Source organism: Peromyscus leucopus, chromosome 9 (genome assembly GCF_004664715.2).
Source record: "Peromyscus leucopus breed LL Stock chromosome 9, UCI_PerLeu_2.1, whole genome shotgun sequence".
NCBI lineage: Eukaryota > Metazoa > Chordata > Mammalia > Rodentia > Cricetidae > Peromyscus > Peromyscus leucopus.
This window is the reverse complement of record NC_051070.1, coordinates 36833377-36855468: the sequence shown is the minus strand read 5'-3', so window position 1 is coordinate 36855468 and position 22092 is coordinate 36833377. Positions and strand designations below refer to the sequence as shown.

General features: G+C 37.0%; 1 protein-coding gene across 3 annotated transcripts in view; it reads right to left on the bottom strand.

The window, feature by feature from the left end:
* Positions 1 to 22092, bottom strand: part of Diaph3 (diaphanous related formin 3) — a 486098-nt gene that overhangs the window by 364579 nt on the left and 99427 nt on the right. For all 3 annotated transcript variants that reach the window (XM_028878991.2, XM_028878999.2, XM_037208361.1), the window contains one exon: positions 8090 to 8220. In XM_028878991.2, the coding sequence (XP_028734824.1) occupies positions 8090 to 8220 (131 nt within the window). The remainder of the gene's footprint in view (positions 1 to 8089; positions 8221 to 22092) is intronic.

Here is a 22092-nt window from a genome sequence, read left to right as displayed (position 1 = left end):
CATTAAAGGGTATTTTCAACAAACATTATTATAAGCAGTAAAATCCTATAAAATTGTAAAACCTGGATGTTAAGACAAATATTAAAAGACATATTCTACGATGGATGGCAGTATGTAAAGAAAAAGATAAAAATAAATATTAACACCATATATTATGATTTTTTTTACTCATTTTAAAACAATTATTTAATATGTTTTTAGGAAGCAAAAGTAGATAAATCGCCCCGAGGAACACACTACTAAGGAAGGGGGGGAAAATGAATCCCACTAATATTTTTAACCTACCTAAGGGGACGTTTCCACCACTTTTAGGATATTAATGATTCCCTTAGCCTCTCTATCAGCAGCAACACTGAGGGCATCAAAGGACTATGACTATATCCCTGCCTGGCGGGCACATGTCCTTTCTCCTTTTTTGTCCCTCATAACCGATAGAAAGCCCATTCATTCATTATTCTTCAAATAGGACTGCTTGCCAAAGGCAACTTCCCAAGACCACATTTTTCTTCTCTTAGGGACTTCTTGATATGAATGCCCAATTTTCCTTGAGGGTTTTAAAACTGCTCTTGGAACAAGGATTATCTTCTTTAAGAAGTACCATCATATTTCATTAAAGACAGACACAGGGATAACCAGAGACTATGTAAATGTAGTCAGTGGACACACATAAGAACTACGGTCCCTAGAGAGTGCTATCTAGTAGAAATTCTTATTGTAACAGAAAGGGCTTCTACATATTGGCCAGGACAGCAACCACTAATCACATGTGGCTCCTGAGCAATTAAAAAGGTGGCTTTTCTAATTCAACATTAATTAATTATATATAAATAATGACAGTGACTATCAGGTATTGTGTACTAAGCCAGAGGAGGAAGTAAGCTAGCATCTTCCAAGATTTATAAAGAAAGCATAGAAAAGCATACAAGTTTGTAGGTCACCTAGAGAACTTCTAGTGCACCATTTCAGAAACAGTCATTATAAACATTACCATAAATCTGGACGTTTTCTTCTCTGATACTTTTTAACTTGAATATTTTTAATGGTTGACTATATCCAGGAGAATTCTGGCCACTGCACCTGCTCATTTTGAGCCAGTCAGCCTAGGATATATTATTAATAAAAAAGGTAGTAACCAAGTAACATAAAAAAGCATTTAAAAATATGAATACAAGAGCAGAAGCATTAAAAGAACAGAAATACACACCAAAAAAGCAATGAACAGAGAGCACTCCTGATGATTTAGTGATCAAAAGAAGTTTTCAATTTTCTAATTCAGAGATATTAGGATTTTATGGGTTTAATAGATTTATAGTTTAAAATTCCACATTTATTATCATTTTCTAGTCATAAACTGGAAGTTCTCAATAGACCTCCAAATATTCACTAAAATACAACTTGAAACTCCAACCTAGGGTGACAAGAAGAAATTTTCTTACAAAATAAAAACCATAAGTCAGTCAATTATGGTGGCACATCCCTACGATTCCAGCACTAGGTTAGAATAATGAGTTCAAGACCAGTCTGGACTATATGGTAAGACCCTGTCTCAATAATAATAGTGATGAGGAGGAGGAGGAGGAGGGCTTTAAATGAAAACTAAATACAGAGAGAGTAAAAGAAAAAAGCCAGCCTCAAGGCCTTATTCCATGGGACAGGTACAAAGCTCTAGAAATCTAACACCCGCTGTGAGACATGTGTGCAATACACAAGGAAAGCTAGGTAGTCTGAAGTCCACCATCAAGCTGAGCAGAGCAGGAATACTGGGGTCTCAAGACACACACCTCAGTGAGATGGTGAGGCAAAGGTCCAAGGAAAGCAGACTAAAGCTGAGAACTGAGAAAAAATAATGTAGTAGAAAAAGGAACAAGTGTAAATGACAGGATTAGAAAGAAGGTGTATGTAGTTAAAAAAAAAAAGTCTAATGCATGCACACTAGATAGAAAAAAGCTATTTTATTTGGGGAGGGGGGGCGGGATGAATGGGTACAACAGGGTTTCTCTGTGTAGCCTTAACTTTCCTGGAACTTGCTCTGTAGACCAGGCTGGATTCGAACTCACAGAGATCTATCTGCCTCTGCCTCCCAAGTCCTGGAATTAAAGCCATGAACCACACTATTTTAAAAACAAATGGCTGATATTTTCAGGAAAAAAAAAAAAAAGAATGGCAAAGACAAATTATTGAAAGAACTTAAAACAATCTCTTAAAATGTAAATTCTATCACCACACATTAAAAAACTACTCTGCAAGAGCAAAGACAGAAAACAATCAAGAGACAGATGTCCTCCAAAGGAGTGTGCTTTACATGAGGGTCAGCCTCTGAGAAACAGGGAAGGAGGAGGAAATATGATGGACATGCTAAGAAACATAGCTGTATCATGCTTCTCTGGGAAGGCAAAGGCAAATAAAGCTTAAGGCAAGAATTAGACATCAACAAACTCAAAGGTATCCGAAGGAAATACTTGATGCAATATCTCATACTGTTAAAAAGAAAAGGATACAATTAAAATATCACTCAAATTAGCATCCTAATTAGTAAATGATATTCAAGGATTCTTTAACTCAAAAAAACTAAAAATCACTACTTATTTCTTTCCCGTTTTAACTACGTAAGTTCTGGTCTATTACAACATCAGAAGAAAAATCTAATAGTAAACAAAGAAAAATGAAATGAGAAATCAAAAATCTATACAAAATAAGGATAAAGAAGAGAAAGCAGAAGAACATGGAGAAATAAGGAGCAGGAGTGTAGCAGGTAATCAGAAGGCTCAAGATAAAAATTCAAAAGCAAATGTAGAATAGAATTCCAATGCATTTTAAAAATTGTAGCAGGAATCTTAAAAGTTCTTATTAATAAAATCAAACCTGAGCCAGGTATTGGGGTGAACTGGAAGATCAGAGAACCAGAACAGGCCACAGCTACCTCACCTTACTGGATCCTCAGCTGGTCTTGTTTCCTCAGACTGGAGGTCTCTGAGTCCTCATCCAGAATGGGTCTCAGCTGAATTGTGCTGCACGAAAGCCTGAAAGCTTAACCAGCCAAATGCCTCTAGCTTCTGGTCCTCACACCTTATATACCTTTCTGCTTTCTACCATCACTCCCTGGGATTGAAGGCTCATTTTTCTGGGATTAAAGGTGTGAGTCACCATGCTTGGCTGTATCCTTGAACAAATGGATTTCTGCCTCTGGAATGCTAGGATAAAAGGCGTATGCTACCACTGTCTATCCTCTATGTTTAATATTGTGGCTGTTCTGTCTCTGACCCTGGTTAAGTTTATTAGGGTGCACAATATTTCAGGGAACATAATACCACCACAAAAAATCAATACAAAAAATAAATAAAAAAAACTACCAGGTAAAAACAAAGATTATCAAACTATTAACAAAACATATTGCTAACTTGTGATAGGTATAGCCAGTTACACACATCAACATGAGCAAATCTAAGAAAACAGAAACTTCAGAAGGCTATGTGGGAGAGAAGTCCACGTAAAGCAAGCATGGAAAAAAACAAATCCAATCAGGTTGGTGAAATGGCTTCACTATTAAAGTCGCTTGCATGATAGTCATAGTTTGATCCCCAAAAGATAGCTGAAGAGAACCAACTCCAGAAAGATGTCACTGACCTCCGCACATGTGACTCTGTACACATGCACACACACACACATACATACACATACACACACACACACACACACACACACACACACAAGCCCAAGGAGGGGAACGAACTTAAACAATAAATGAGATAAACCAATTATCTGTTACTCAAGAATGTGTGAATAGTGAAACTCCATTGGAGAAAAAAGGAACGACAAATTCTAATGCTAGGACAGAACTTGCCACAGGACAGAGGGTAAAGGAATTTTTTTGCCAAAGGATATGAACATATCAAGGTTACAATATTCCATAAGTCAGCCCTGTTGAAAGATATTTTACTGTAACTATAATCATTCCTTTAAATACTTTTAATATGTTATTCTTTTTTTAAATAAAAACAGACCAAAGTACTAGTGATATCAAAACCTTTCTCTTAAGAGACTTCTTCAGATCATGTTGGTCCCAGTGGGCACATCAAATCTAATGCTTGCCACCAGCTTTCACCACTAAAGGTACATGCTTTGTGTTGTCAAGCCAAGAATGTTGATAAACTAGACTATGGAGTTGACACTCAATACAATCAATAATGACATGCAAACACTTTTACTCTTCGGGTATAAATGTATTTCCCTGCAAAAATCCACTAAAATGGTTTTGTCAAAGCTTTATTTATCACCTCAATGAAACTTACCTTCAAAAATAGCCTAAGAAATTGTCTATAAAAAAAATGAGAAACATCTCTTATAAAACTGAAAAAGCAAAATGTACCTGTATATAAAAGAAAATATTGCCTAAAATGAGAAAACAAAGATTCCTTACACTGAATTTCAGGAGACAGAAATTTTGCCCCTGACAGGTACATCAAACTTAGAAAACAAAGATATATTCTGTAACTAATTTGGCATATGCGTAAGTGGGTAAGAACTATAAATGCTTGAAATCAATCATAATGATGTTAGTGTCTACCTGTTTCTGCTTTTACCCAATGCATTCAATCACTCAAACATAACTATTGGCTGTGTCAAGATTCACTGAAAGTTATATTTGGTAATTTGAAAAAGTTAATCTTTTCACCAGTGTTCAAAACTAGCTACAAACTGTCACAAAGAATAATGAATAATCAATGAACCTTCTCAAACAGAAGAACTTTACAGTCTTCACATCAAATCTTCAGAAAACAAGGCAAAGGAGCTGGTCTTTAACACCTTGTTTTTGCATGCTTTCCTATCTAGGTGATGAAGGTTAGCATGGCTCATATTTGGCAGGCAGCTTCAGAACTTAATGAACTGCTCTGAGATATCCCATGGCCAGAGGCTCGGAGAGGCAAGTCATAATTGGGAGGGCAGGAAGGCTAGTTTTCTCTAAATTTGGTTTAAATAAATTCTGATCCTGAAGGAATATTAATAGAACAAGCACTGATCAGTTCATGGGGTTTTAGCCACAGCATTCAAGAATTTTAAATTTTGTATGGAGACAAACACTTTTAATCCCGGAATTTAGGAGCCCGAGGCAGGAGGATTGCAATTCCTAAGATAGTTAAACCCCCATCTAAACAAATAAAAAAAAAGCACCACACGACAGTGAAGAATGACATCCATTCAGTGATATATATCTAATAATGATCGGGAACACTTAACTAGATGAGCCACATACTGTATAGACAGAAGCAAATATGAAAGGCTATCTTGTGGGCAGATATATCCTAAGAGTAAAGACCAAAGAGTTGATCATAGGCAGAATGCCGAGTTTTAGAAGGCATTCCTCTAGTGAAACACTGAAAGGACAAATATTCGAGAAACTTCTCTTCAGAAATACTGTTTCTGACAAGACTTTGGATTCTTATCAGTTGAAAAGACTTCATGGAAACATAATAAATTACAATAACACTTTAAAAAATGTACCTGGGAAAAAAGATTCTACAAGAATTTGGTGGTATTTTAATGATTCTCTTTAAATAAGAATATAGAACATCATTTCTCAGTATTTGGAGGTCAAATTTCAACAAGTTACCCATTTTATTATACCACACATGAATTCGTACAAAATCTCTTTTATCTCCTCTTTTATCAGCATCATCTGATTAAAAGGGGGGGGAGAAGCTGCTGGGTATGCTGGGAAAGGAGTCAGCACACCATCAATGACTTCCTCATGCTGGACTTTAATCCACCTTTTACACTGAAAAAATTCTGAAGACCCAGTGCCCTGTGTCTGACATGATGAGCAGAAATGAATGCAGTTGTCTCCCCCAATTTACCCCAAAACACCCTTTTGCTCCAATTAAACTCCATAGAAACAGTGTTTTCTCAAGCCACACTTTGAATATAACACTTGGGCAAACAGTACATTCCTAATAATATTCTCTATGAGTGTTTGTGTTCAGTACATTTAGTGTATGTGTTTATACATATAAATAGGTATGTGAGCACATGCATGTGGATACCACACGTTCATATCAGACATCTTACTCATCACTCTCCACTGTATGGGCTGAGACAAGGTCTCTCACTGAACCCAAAGTTTGCCACTTTGTCTAAACTGCTTGGCCAGAACGTCATTCAGATCTTCCTGGTTCTGCATTCTCAGTGCCAGAATTAGTCATACACCAGCATACCCCACTTGTTACATGGGCACTGGGGATCCAAACTCAGTACCAATTGTACCATCTCTCCAGGCTCCTAATAAATATTCTTAAATTAATGTATTTTACATGGATAAATTAAGCTGGAAACACAAGTTGCTCATTTTCTTAATGTATCCATTAAATCCGCTAAGTGTAATCTCTTAACTAATAAAAGGCAAGCTAAGACAAAAGAAAGTAAAATGAAAACTTCAGGTTTCCATTAAGAACTCTCTCTTGCACTTCTCAAACGTCACAGAATGTGAGCTGGTGAAGAGCTGGCACCCAGGCAAGTCTTCAGCTAACAGCCATCCTTCAGCCACAGTCTAACAAACACACTGGACAGGAAAACCCATAAAATTGAAAACCAACAACGACTTTGTTGTGGTGGTTTATTCTTACTAACTTCCAGGTCTTAAAACCCTTAGTCTTTTATTTTAAATATTTCTATGGCCAAAGACTTTCTCATCTTGTATTCAAGCTTGAAAATGTCCACAAAAGTACTCATTATAGAGGATATTCAGGGAAATTATTTTTCATAGCACTACCAACAACTGCACTACTCCATCACAGCTTTCCACCTATTCACACATTCATGGACATAAATATGCATCCATATATTCTATCCAAAAACAACAATCCCTTACACAATAAAAAGCCAACAGTCAGCTTTCTCAGACAGATTTTCTGACTCTGACTATTCAAATATTTACTGACAACTTCTGCTTAAATTTTTTCAAGAATATTCTGGTTAAGACATTAAGCTAAATCAGGGTTAGCATAAGCCTCTATGAAAACTGAATTCTGGCCTTTAAAGTATCAAAATTAACACTTCAGGTAACACCTTCTTTTATTCTGTTTTGTGTTTTAACAAATACCTCCTACATTGCAGTAATCTGGTAATTTTAAATGAGAACATTTTTCCATCATGACTTTGCCTTTTAAATTTTTCACACGAGATTTCTCAAATGCATGAAAATGTAGCCCGATCAGAAAAAGTATAACATTGATCTATAGAAGTCGCATAAAAGACACCCTGTTAAATTAGTATTTCAGATAGGTTTTCTTGTTTCATTTTCTGTCAGTTAAGTCAAAAATTGTTAACTTTACTGTGCACACTATGTTCTTTATTTGGTAAATAAAGTGAAATTAATCTAAGGGTCCCCACATAAGACACCATTTTCAACAGAGGGACAAGAAAGAACAAGTGGTAGGCCTTGCTCTGTCACACAAGAATCAGCAAGCATTTGAACAATATGAAACTCGAAAGTAAAACTTCATTATATTAGAGTAATAGATTTTTATCTTGATTGTTCTTACACAAAATGTGTTTTTAAGAACTTCATAAAACGGCTCTAAGTCCATGAGTTATATTTTATCAGTAACACAAAGACCCACTGAGGCCTTTCTTCATCCATACAGTTTATATTCATTTTTCAGACCATCTGTTTTTACTTTTGAGACTATAATATTATTGCATCACTGCTTCCTTTCCTTCAATTCCTCCAAGGCCTGCCATGTCCAACCCCCTGGCTCTGTTTCAAACACATGGCTTCTCTTTCTTTTGATTTACAGTGTGTGTGTGTGTGTGTGTGTGTGTGCGTGTGTGTGTGTGTGTGTGTGTGTGTGTGTGTGTGTGTTTACACAAGTGTATGTGTTTCGTATTCCTAAATACATAATTCATCCAGTTCACTCTGTATAATGTTACTTGTATGTATATGTTTTCAAGAGTGACCTTTTGGTATTTAGTTTTTACCTTGAGAAACTGGTCATATATACTAGCTATTTGTAGATGGACTAAATAAAAAAGGAAGATTAGTGATTATCTGTTTAAGTAACATGCCACAGTGACATCCAGGAGATGAATTACCTACCTCACAGGATTACTGGTCAATGATACTCGGAGTGACTCTAGATAGGTAAAAAGTCTCTCGTCGGTATAACCCATTTTCAGCTCATGAATAAATTCCTGAGGTGAGATCTGTCGGCTACTTCTAAGACTTCCCTGTAAAACAAATCAAAAAAAAAATTTTTTTTAACTCATGTTCCATGAACATTATCCGAAAATACGAAATTCACATACCTAGTAACAACTAACAAAATGACTGTTTTGAGGTAAAATGTTATAACTAAAAATCTGTAAATTCATAATTAATTTTTATTCACAAATGATATTAAAAAGTACACTGAATGTTGAAAATGAAAATGGTTGCTTTTTCAAATGAAACATGTCATGGAGAATTATTAAGTATATACTACTAGAAAAATAATAAAGTAAAGTAATATTTAGGCATATTCAAATATTAAAACTCAATAAAAATGAACTTATTAAACAAGCACTCTGAGCAATACAGAAAGAGCTTTTAGCCATTGCTTCATTCAGTTGCCATTGGAAATGTAATTCTAGGCAATGGCGACAAGCACACTATTACAACTTCAGTTGAGAAGAAATGGAGCACAAAGGACTGATTTCGGTGCAGTCTAATTTCTGCACAGAGATCAGGCCCTCAAAGTACAAATGCCTAACCTGGTCTGGCAGATAAGGAAAGCCAAGTAAGGAACAGGAGATGTAGGGAAGAAATGAAGTAAATACTGAACCAGCAGATATCTACCATTGAGCTCCGGTGGGCAACCAAGAGCAAAGGTGAACAGCCTGCATTGCTTTGGGGATCTCAGGACATCTCCTGTTTTTTTGTTTGTTTGTTTTTGTTTTTGTTTTTTGTTTTGTTTTGTTTTGTTTTTCTCTTTTGGGGGAGGCTCGCCACGCAACTACCAAATAAATCACTAACACAGCCTTAGCTTAGCTTGTTTCTTAACTTAAATTATCCCGTCTAACTTTTGCCTCTGGGTTTTTTCCCGTTCTCTTACTTCAGTAAATCTTATTCTTATTCCATGGCTTGCTGTGTAGCTGGGTGGCTAGCCCCTGGATTCCTCCTCCTTCTCTGGCTCTTCTACTTCACCTCTCCATCTCGTCTCTTCCTCCCCATCCCAGATTTCCCCTATATACTCTCTCTGCCTGCCAGCCCTGTCTATCTCTCTCCCCTGCCTTGCTATTGGCCGTTTAGTTCTTTATTAGACCAGTCAGGTGTTTTAGACAGGCAAAGTAACACACCTTAAAATAATATTCTACAACAATCTCTAACCAACAAGTCAACAGGAACTTCCCACACCTGGCTGGCAATGGGTTTTGAATTTGGCAAACCTATAGCTTCCAGAGTGATTATAAACCCCTGTGCAGGGTAATTCCAATGAAACTTTTAGGTGAAAAACTACATGTGTGTGTGTACATATGGAGCTTATAAACACGATTCCAATATGCTTTATCAAACATCCTTAATGTTAGTTCTCCCTCCCCAACCTCCTACTGCCTTATTCCCTGTTCCCATCCTTATCACTAGTGTTCCACTATACCCTCCCTTAAGATCTTGCTTACTCTTCCCCACCAACAGTCCCTTTCTATGCATGTGCACACACACACACACACACACACCACCACCACCACCACCACCACCACCACCACCACCACCACCACCACAACCGGGATACTTTCAGGAAAAAACACAAAACACAAACATATACAAAAGGAATAAAAAAGATCCATTCAGTTGATAATAAAAGACAGACAATAAATTGGTAGAGGCCCACTATACTCTTAATTTTCCAAAGGAGATTTTTGGAAGGATCCAGTGTATATAAACTATGGGGTGAGAAGAGGTAGAACTCCTTGATTATTTGAAAAACATTAAATGCCTACTAAATGCGAGCATATATCAGTACAGTTTTAACTGGTGAGAAGCCTAACAAACCTTTGGGTACAACCTCCAGTAGAATTAAATTCACACACACACACACACACACACACACACACACACACACTATATTATAAATAGTAAGTTTATTAGTGAGAAAAAATTTTTAAAGGCAGAAATAAGCATAGTATAAGACATACAATTTTAAACACAGTGGTCAATGAAAGCCTCACGGGTAGGAATTCAAAGGCTTCTGCCATGCCTAGTTGGATTAACATCTGAGGAAACAAGACAGCTAAGCTGGCAGGTATTTTTTTAAGTGACATAAAAAGTTGAATGATTCACAGGCCACAGAAATCGCAGGGACATAGAACCCAAGATCAAAAGCAGAGACTGTTCAGAAGGTAGGCATGTGTTCCGATTGGGAAGTGAAGAAGATACCAAGGTAAAAATTAAGAAAGCTCTTAAATTATACCTACTTAAGAGATTAGATGTGCAAAGGAAAGGAGTTAAACCTGTTCAAAATCAGATTAAAAATCTAGTCCTTCTTTTGTTCACTTCTTTTGCTTTATTAATTGCCAAAACATTATTCAAGAAAGCAGAACTAGCAATGCAAAACAAGCCAGTATTAGGGACACAGTGTTTTTATTCATGGTGATATCCAAGTGGATATTTAAAGACAAAGTCAGACTCCAAATCTCAAAGAATTAAAAGTGACACAATAAAGCTAATAAGGCAACTGAAATAGTAACAAACATGAGCACCTAACCTCACTTCAGCCACTGATAGCATTAAATAGCATTAAAAATAATTCATTTAATGCGACACTTACATTTTTTTAGTTACCAAAATATTGTCTTGTTTAATACAGAAAACTTAGAAAACAGAAAAGCAAAAGGGAGGAAGGTACCTCAATGACTATCACTAATCAGTTATTTCTAATTCAAGTATTTGCTACCATATATACACTAGTAAAGAATATTTATGTACTTTTTATTCAAGACGTGCACTTTAATTACAAAAGAATGTAGTCATTACAGGCTTCTTTTATAACTGGAAAATATTTTAGAAATACTTTCCAATATAAATACATAGGTCCACAAGACTATGTTTCCTCTGGCCCTCAGACCACTAACACATTTCTTTCCTAATATCCATCTCTTGGTTTACAGGCTGCTTATGACTTTTTGATATCATGAACTTTTCATTTGCTGTACATGTTACCAGGTCAATACTTGTATCCATAGAGTTCAAGCTTCATTAGTAAATATCATGATTCTGACAGAATCAATAAGTCAACTCATAGGAACCAAAAGATGCCATTCTGGATGAAGAACAAACTGAATCCAATCCATGTTCTATGGAATTTTTCATGAGAATCGCTAAAAGTAAGTGTTCAGACATCCAAAGATAAAGATAAGATGTTAGTCCACTTTAACAACATTGAATAGACCTTGTTTGTCCATATTCATAAAGTATTCCAGTTACTATCTGTTCCATAGTAATCACACTGAAGGCTACTTGCTTGAAGCTGGGAACAACAGAAGCATGTCTCCTCTTACCATTCACTACTACTCATCATGGCAACAGAGGCTCTAGCTAATTAATTGAGCACGAATAATAATTCATACACAGATGGAAAAGAAGTAAAATCCTATTCAAATCACCTACATGAATTTAGCAGCATCATAATCAAAGCTCAACACATAAAAATGAGTATTTCTAAACGCTGCAAAAACATTGAAAGAGGACATCTTAAATTAATTTTGCAACATTATAAAGGCATCAAAAGGCAAAGTAACAAGAAAAAATAACAAAGAAAAGAAAAGATCTAAAACATACAAAACAGTGGCGAGAAATTGAGGGCAACCTAAATATAGATGTAACAGTATATTCCTAGATGCCACGTATAAGCAAGGGCACAGTGAAACCACTGAACTAGACCACTCCATGGATAGAAAGAAAGGTTTACTGGGGTTCACACTGCCAAGGCTATCTGGGAAGGGGGATGCAAAGAGAGGAGCAAAATGGCAGAAAAGCAAGCACATTTCATATGACAGTAGGATGCATTCTTTGAACTGCTAAAGACTGTTCAAATTGACCAGAAACTGGACGCCAATGCCCAAAGTACTCAGCCCTTGGAGCAGATCAAGGGAAGCTCCCGGGAAACAGAAACCCACTTTCTGTTTACCCAGTAATAATCCCTCTTCTTACCAGGCCAAAGTCCTTCTGTTGAGACATTTAGGTCGTACATTACAACCAACACTGCCATTTGGGAATGGGGTGTGAGTGGTACTTTGGATGTCACATAGATTCAATTTCATTAAGAAATCCACTGAACAGCACATCCACCCCACACTATGCAGCTCAGGCGGGCTCCACAGAGAAAACCCTGGCCCACACCTCGCCTTGCAGTGCCAGGCAGGCACAACTATGGAGAGCAAATGTATGGTGTGGTACTGGAGAGAGACAGAATGGTTCATGTCCTATGGACAGAGGCATATCTGAAGAGGTGAAAGAGATGAGGATTGGGCTGAGGCAAGTGGCTTGATTGCCACCCAGGGCATGATGATGCCTAAGCCTGAGCTACTGCTGGGGCCCATGTCTGAGTTCATGGTTCTGATGCAGCCATGGTCTCTGGAGATGTCCCTGGCTCCTGATATCACCAAAGGCTGAGAGGATAGGGCTATACAGAATTGGCCCCATCCCTCACTGACTGCAACAAAAGAGAGAACTAGTCCTGCCTCTCACCAGCTGAAGCACTTAGGAGAGAGGGTCCTTCACCTCATCTGGGCAACACAATAGAGCTGGTCCTGATGGTCCAGGTAGGGGAGTGCCAACCCTGAGGGCTTGAAAACAGGAGAACTGGCCCCGCCCCTTTCAAATTGCTGCTAGGGGTGAACTAGCCATGACAATACTGGAGAACTCACCCTGGTGATGAGGACAGGGAAGAGCTGGTAGGCAGGCCCAGAACCAGGTTTATGAGTTGGCCCACCCCAACATCCACCCCACCTATTATCTGTGGGAGCACATAAAGGGGCTGGTCCTGCAGACCCAAAGCTACACAATCTCCATGACACAGGGCAACAACAAGACACCCAAGAGGAGTCTCAGTGAGGGCCCAGTATCAATATGTAGCAAAAAACAAAAACCTGGAACCAGACCAATGACTTTGCAATGAACACTTGCAAGGAAAGCTATATAAACAGGAGTATATTACATGACTCACTGTATCACACTACAGCTTCTTCGACAAGATTTTTCCTTTTTTTTTTTCTTTTTTTTCTCTTAAATTTTATTTTATTGGGGGAGGGAAATGTTGCAAGGACAGAGGACAGAAATGGACGGGAAATAAATGAGATCAAGATGCATGATGTGAAAGGTACAAAGAATAAATAAAAAGTTTTTTAAAAAGAGACAAAAGAAATCCACTAAGGAAGATACTTTCCCAAGAATAATAAATATATTCACTATAACTACCATCAAAATCTCAGGTAGTTTTTCTCAAAATAGAATAAAAGGCTCATTTTCTTATTTACATATCAGTTCCAAGATCATTGGGATAACAAAGTGAAATGTTGGATGGATCATCTCCGTGGGAAGTCATTAAAGACAATGGTACTGGTAGTTACAGGAAGGAAAAATCAATGAGCTAAGTATTCAAATCTTGTAGAAATAAGGAGGACTATGGGTAAATAAAAACATCCTGTATCACACAATCTACTGAGGCAGCAGTTCTGACTAATTGACAAGTCCTTTGCAAGACGCCTGCATTCAGTGAATGCATGTGGTTACAATAAAATGCAAGTTAATGTAGAGGAAGAATTACAATCAGAACAGAACAGAAAATCAAGCACATAGGAGATATCCATATTTTATAATATATCCTGAAACAAATGCTTACTTAGAATGAAACATCAGATTAAGGAAAGGAAGTAAATCAACTAATTGGAATAATAAGTTTTAAAATGTTCCCTACCAAAATAAAAGTATAAAAGAAATGAAGTTGGGAAGAGAAAAAAACGTGTGAAGAAACAGAAACACTCCTTTTCAACACAGGTCTTCTGTTCCTTTTATTTTACCTAACTTCAAAGGAAGTAGAGGGTAGAGGGAGCATGGGAAGGACGCTTGCCGCTGCATATCTTGAAATCCATTAGCCATGAAGATGAAAATACTTAGAAAGCTTTATCCCCTGTGGTATCAAAACACATTAGTGAGATAAGGATGTCTGCCTGACATCACAAAAATTAGAAGGATATTTATCCCACATAATTTTTAAATCTTTTTTAATCCCTTGGAAAAATGTATTCTAAAATATCAAATGCAGATGGGTAAAAGTACAAAGATTATACTGTCATATTCTTTATTAAGTATATTCAAGGGCATGAAAGGTACTGAGCATACCTTTATGCATACTTGTCCCATTCCTATTTGTCTAAACCCAAGGAGTCTCTCTTTAGCTAAGTGATTATTAAAGGTAATAGTAGCCATTTCCTCTGACCTGTCTTGACCAGCTTCTTTTGTTCCTGCCTGAGGACATCCCTCCTTTCATCTTTGCTAAGCTTTAAGGCAAATTCACTAGCCTAGATTATTTCTTTGTATAATAAGTCAGAATACCATGTCTATGACAAAATAGACATATACAGTTACCAGTGGAGAGTACTGATGAGGTGGCCTACTATCTTTGACAAACAACTGAGTGATTTCTACACAGCTTTGAAGAAACTATTATTTAATGTTTGACTTTATTTAAAAAATAAAGTAAAATACATGGTCTAGATATATACAAACTCTTCAGGAAAATGACACCTGGAAATGCCAGCAAGGAGTCATCCCTGACCTCTGTGTAACTAATACTGCCCAGTATGATAGCTTCTAAAATGACTGTCTAAATGTCCTGAGATATTACATGTCCCTAAATACTTCCACAATTGCTGCTCACTCATATTCTCACTAAAACATCCTTCAACCCTCAGAGAAAATAACTAAAATTCATCATGTAGCATCCTCTACTGTAAATAATACCTTAGTTTTTTAATTGTCCTCAAGTCTATAAAGAGTGCCAACTTTACCAGGCAGTGGTGGCGCATGCCTTTAATCCTAGCACTTGGGAGGCAGAGCCAGGTGGATCTCTGTGAGTTGGAGGATAGCCTGGTCTACAGAGCAAAATCCAGGACAGGCACCAAAACAGTTAGAAACTCCGTCTCTAAAAATAAATAAATAAATAAAAATTAAAAAAAAAAAAAGAGTGCCAACTTCTAAAATTAAGTAACCAAAACACATAATCACTAGAGATTATCAAAATCAAAATTTGGGTGAATAGTAAAATAGGCTGAGGTGAAATTAGTTATTAGAATAGCACTCTCTTTGCCATTTACCTTGTAATTCAAAGCAGTTAAACTGAAAAAACAGAAAATGGCCATCAATATCAGTAGAATACTTGTAATGTCAAATCCTTCAGTGTCCTATATAAGTGTATGTATCTACCTACCTCTACGACTTTTAAGTCCGTAACATAAATTAACTACGTGCGTTCCTTCAGTCTTACACTCTGTTAATTCCTGGTACCTATCCAAGTAATGAGCTTTGTGAGAAACAAGATGGAGAAAAAAAATGAAAACAAGAATTTTTGAAGAATCACCACAGTTCACAGCAAGGGTAGCAAGGACATTGTTGGCAAGAGGATAATTACAACCTAACTACTATTCAAATGTGTTGCAACAATTCTCTTGAATTTTTAAATGACTTCAACAGTGTCTAATGTCACTGGCCAACAGAAACACTAAGCTGTCACTGCGGAATGAATTACTCATTTTTGAAACATCTAAAACTCAAATCAATTTGTGGGACCAATAAAATCTGTTAACCTCAGATGATGTTTTACAGACTGAAACCACAAGCATGAAAGCTAAGAAATACTGAAGATAGGTTCGCTGACCAACCAAACTACACTTCACAAGAATCCCCTTAAAGGTCTACTTTTAAAATTAAACATTTAATAAGCATCATTAGATACAAGAACCCTGTCTATAATTCTGGAAAGCTGTCTACCTGTACACTCAAACAGCATATGCTATGCTCAGGCTGGAGAGGTGGCTCAGAAGTTAAGAGTACATACTGCTCTTGCAGATAACCTGAGTTCAGCTCCAGCACCCACACGAGGTGGCTCAAACAGACAGCTGCACTCATGTACACATGATGTACGGATGCACATTAGTGCACACTACACATAATTTAAATCAGTTAAAATAAATCTTTACACAGATAGATAAAAGAAGAATTTTTAAAGTAAATCTCACTGGTATTACATTATCAGGCATCTCTGGATAATTCCCTTAGAAGACAATATTTCAGGATGAAGTGCCAAATGGATAACTGATAAGGATATAAAGATGCATGGAACTTCAAATAATATATACATATCCATTGCATATCAAGTTATATTGTGAAATATACAGTTGATTACTGATTAACTGAAATTATTAAATCTCTTCCAGATAGACAAAAATGTCTCTTTGGATACACACATGAAGTATTTAATATGGCTATGGCTTTTTAGGCCATGACAGAAATGTGGAGAATAGAAGACAACTTTATAGGCTCTACATTTGTCCATCTTCCTATGGTGATCAAGATGAGGTATAGCCTTGAACAACACAGACATTTCTAACAGAGCTGTCTCATTGATACTCAAATAAGACTAGGTGAAACATTAAATCAGTAAAATATTGTCTTTTCAGGTTGTAAAACATGTTTTCATTGAAAGATAATAGAAAATAAGAGAAATGAATAATAAATCATATTTGCAAATGAAAAATAAATAAATCATTAAAAATAGCATATGCTAAAAGTTTAGAATTACCACTTAAAAGCTATAAGGACAACATAATAAAAAAAAAGATCTTTTTGTTTCTACATACCCTACAAAGAAAAATGTTAAGGCTTAAGAAACCATTTCTAATTTTAGACAATTATATATTAATTTGAAACAAATTTTAAAAATTCAACACAATTTATATATTATCTATCAGTACTTACAGGATAATATCAATTCCACTTGCTTTCCTACATTGGCCATTGCCTTTAATAATACACTTTACTTCTTCCCCTTTCTTTGCCGACATGTGTATGTGTCTTGATGTGTGCGCATGTGTTTGGGTGTTCACATGAATCTGGTAAAGTGCACATGTATGTGCATGCTAAAGCTAAGACCAATAGCAGCATCTTCCTTGACTGCTTTCCATCTTCAACCTGAGAAAGGGTCTCTTACTCAGTGTAAAGTGCTGATTCCAATACTCAACCTAGGCAGTCAACATCGGGGGCATTCTGACTCCGTCTCTGTGCACTAGCACAGAATTACCGGTGTGCTGCCATGCCTACCTAGCTTTTATCTGAATGCAAGTACCTTTCCTGATCTTCACAAATGCATGGGCAATGCCTTGCATGCTGAGCCTTCTCCCCAAGCCCCACTCATTTCTTAACATAAATACATACATACATAAGTGTGTATGCATGTGGGGGGAGGTCAGAGGAAAACTGCAGAAGTAACTTCTCTCCTTCCACCCTGTGAGTTAGGAGGATTAAAATAAGGTCATTGTGCAAGGGGGCAAGTGCCCTTAACTGTTGAGCCATCTTGCAAGCTCTTACACTTGTTTTTGTTTTGTTTTAGAGAATATTTAAAATAATTTCTCAACTAATGAGGAAACTTTTTAAATAAGTAAATATAGAAAAGAATATATACTAGTTAGCAGAAGAATAAAAAATACATAGAATTGTTCAATTGTGAAAAAAAAAAGCCATAAAAAGGAACAAGCAATAGAAAGAACGAAAATTTAGAATGATGGAAAGAAATCTTAAAATGAAGTGAATCCAAACTGAAGGGACTTTGTGTCAGATAAAAAACTTAATGTATTAAAATATTGACAGATACAATGACTCCAACAGTATTAGACTGCAAATCATTAGTGAGAATTTATGGTTCTCTCTGTGTCTTTCAGTAGTTTCAGGAGTGGACACGTGCGTGCGTGCGTGCGTGCGTGCGTGTGTGTGTGTGTGTGTGTGTGTGTATGTATAGAGAAAGGAGAGGAGGGAGTAGAGTTAGAGATACATATACAAAGGGAAATAAAAACATAAAAATGTGTGCATACATACATGAGTTTTCCATATACAGATATACAATCATCAATCCAAATCCTCACTCCATGCATACATAAATTCTACCAACAGCCTATCAAGTGTTTGCCTCTGGACTGAACATGAACAGACTTTTTTCTTGTTATTATTTCTTAAATGATAAAAAAAAAACCAATAACATTATCCTTTGGTAACATATGTAATACACAAGTGATTGGAACTCATCAATATGTTACTGAGTAGTAACCAATTTTAAAAAATTACAGAATATGGGTGCATGCAAACAGGTCATTTGCAAACATTACATCATTTTACACAATTGACTTAAGCACCCACATTTTGGAACTCAAGAGCCTATCAGTCCCAGTACCCTGCACAGATACCATAAGATGCCTGTCTATTTGTGTACATGTGTATCTCATTATTTTCAAAGATAGACACACACATATTTTAAAGCTCAGCTTGAAAAGGTCTACATGTAAGGACATAACATTAAGACAAAACACACAGGTTGTATTTTTCAATACCACTCTCCAATAAAAGGAATCTGTGCTACTTGGAGAAACAGCTCTTCCAACAGTACAAGATGACCCTAAGAGATCAAGGACAAGATAGTAAGAAAGGGACAACAGGGTTACAGAGGAATCATCTGGAGTGGTTTCTGTGAGAAAAAGAAGGAAACTACTGTTTGGAGGGCTTGGTCACTCTTCTTAGGTAAATAAAAATGTTCTAGACCTTGTCAGGGGTGACAGCAGGATGACACGACAAAGACGCTGAGTGCCGCTGAATGGTGTGCTTTACAGTGATGACTATTGTGCTGTATGAATTTTAACACAAGGGAAAAATGTATTTGAAAAGATTTACAACTGGGGATGATAGATAAGATTGCTCAATCTGAAATCTTAGAAGTTGTCCGGGGGAGGAGAAAGGGAAGAGACATACAGGCATCTGTGTCCCCACCTGAAATACTGATGGCATGGTATGTTTACTCAGAAACAGCTCATCAAGTAGTATGATTATTTGTGAATTTTGCAACATGAATATAAACTGAATATTGAAGTCATTTTAAAATATAATAAGGTTTTGTACTATTTCTACAATGGCTACTTTTAAAATACACTATTCCTAAAACTTTAGTTCTGGGTTACGTCATTTCAAAGTTAATATGGAATAGAATGTGTTTCCTGGTTGAACAACAAAAGGCAAATTTACATGGCACCACATAGGCCACTTGCTTCCCAGTCACCCTCTTCAGAACTGAAAAATACTTAGTTTCAGCTGAGCAACAAACTTCGATTAAAAGGCTTAAAAAGAGCTCGACGATGGGGGGAGGAGCTGATTAAATAAACATGGATGCTCTAATTTGCCAGCCTCTATTTGAGGGTTCAATGAAGGCTAAAGATCTGCTTGGCACATCTGAGCAGATAGAATAACACAGTGAAGCTCTTAGTCGTTGGTTCATTATCTTCTTTATTATGTTGATTATGTTTATATAAAAAGAAAAGCACAACAAAACTTCTTTGGGCATTTACTAAAAGGGGATGGGGGCTGAGAAAACACCAGATGTTCCAGTCTTCAAAATCAGGCAATTTGCTTTCAGTTCCTCCAGGTAATTGTGCAATTATTTGCCTCCATGATTCTGAGCTGTACTTACAAATGTCACTGGTAACATTGACAGTTGAAGTCTCCCTTTCTTTTTCATGATTTAAGAGGAAACCACCTGTCTCCTGTACGTACACAGCACTCTAGAAATCTAATCTGTTCCTATGAGTAAGCACGTTCGTGAAAGCCAAGTGCAGCGGCTGAAGCGATGGCTCAGTGATTAAGAGCAGGGACTGCTCTTTCAGAGGACCTAAGGTTGACTCCCAGCAACCACACAGAAGCTCCCAGCCATCTGTAATTCCAGGGTGAGGGATCCACCCCTGCTCTGGCCTCCAGAGACAATGCTTCCAAGCGGTGCATAGACATACATGTGGGCATATCCATACACATTTAAAAATTAAAATAAAAGGGGGGGGAACAAGTACAAAATTTTACACACTTTCTAGATTACTCTTTATGTAACAAAAATAATGGTTGAATGCAAGAGGATACATAAAGGAGAGAAAGGAAATCGTTGGATCACATTCCATCATGACCAGTTATGGACTGAGAAGTCAGATCTCCTCTGGGTAAGAAAGCTGTTTGGCAGTGACTGAGTACTGGCAGCTGCAGACCTGAAGGACATTTGGAGCATACTTCTAGTGCCATCACAGTAAGCAGTTATAAATCAAATCCAAGAAGGAAGGCGGGGCCCACAGTCCACAGGATGTAGAAAGAAGCTGGAAATACTGAAATATCCAAAGCAGAAGCAGTTAGAGCCAGCAATAGTGTGTTGTTCTCACAGTCATTCAAAACCAAAGTGATAGACAAAAGGCAGAAATTTGCAGCTATTATGCTATTATGAACAGACACTGCTCAGGTGGTGGTGGTGGTGCACCCCTTTAATCCCAGCACTTGGCAGGCAGATCTCTGAGTTCAAGGCCAGCATGGTCTACAGAGTGATTTCCAGAACAACCAGAGCTACAGAGAAACCCTGACTAGATAGAGATAGATGATAGATAGATAGATAGATAGATAGATAGATAGATAGATAGATAGATAGATAGATAGATTCATACATACATACATACATATACATACATACATATCTTTTAAAAATATCAAACTGATACTACATGAATAATCCTTAAATAAATGAAAGGTTAATTGACATAAATTTAGTAATCTACTATACTTTGTCTAAGAACATTAACAAAAGTGATAATTAAATATTAATAGAATTCTAACAACTTTTTAAGTTGATCATTTCTAAGGTGATCTATAAAACCCAATTATCTGTCTAAAGAACCAATAAAAATGTACCTATACCTGCCATGTATCATTATACTAAACACCAGATTCAACAATGAATGAAAGTCTGTCAACGAGATGTTATTGAGTAAGAAAGGACGTCCAGTGGTTACAAAGTATGACAGGCTGGATATGAATCTAGTCTTCTGCAAGTAAAAAGGATGAAACACAAATTATTGCCACTTTACGCAAAGGCCTTGAGGTGGAACTATTAAAATACTACAGAAAGAAAAAAAGGTAGTGAACACTTTCCTAGGAGACACAGTTCAAAACTAGGTCTCTTGTGTGAAGGCTTGTGTCTGTGTCTCCAAGTGTATCTGCGGGTGTATAAGCACATGTAAACCTCCTGTGGAGGGCACAAGACAATCTAGGGTATTGTTCCTCAGGGACTATTTAGACTGGATTGTTTTATCAATATTTACTTATTTTTATTTTATGTAAATGGATATTTTGCTTGTGTAGACAAATTGTTAAACAATCTTATTAAATAAAAAACGCGGAGTCAGATATTGGGGTGAAATCTGAAAGGTCAGAGAAACAGAACAAGCCACATCCAACCTCACCTCACCAACTCTTCAGCTGATCTTGTTTCCTCAAACTGGAAGCCTGAGTCCTTATCCGAATGGATCTCAACTGAACTGCTGCTAAAAGCCTAAAAGCTTAACAGCCTCTAGTTCCTGGTCCTCATGCCTTATATACCTTTCTGCTTCCTGCTATCATTTCCTAGGATTAAAGGTGTGTGTCACCATGCCTGGCTGTTTCCAGTGTGGCCTTGAACTCACAGAGATCCAGATGGATCTCTGCCTCCTAAGTGATAGGATTAAAGGTGTGTGTGCCACCATTTTCTGGCCTCTATGTCTATCTAGTGGCTGTTCTGTCCTCTGACCACAGATAAGTTTATTAGGGTACACAATATATTGGGAGACACACTATTACCACATGCTTGCATGTATTTCTGTGTATCACATGTATGCACTGCCCAGGAAAGACAAAAGAGGATGACAGATCCTCCTGTACTAGAGATACAGAGGGCTGTAGACCGCCATGTGAATGCTGGGTATCACAGTCTGGTCCTCTGAAAGAATAACCAGTGCTCATTACTG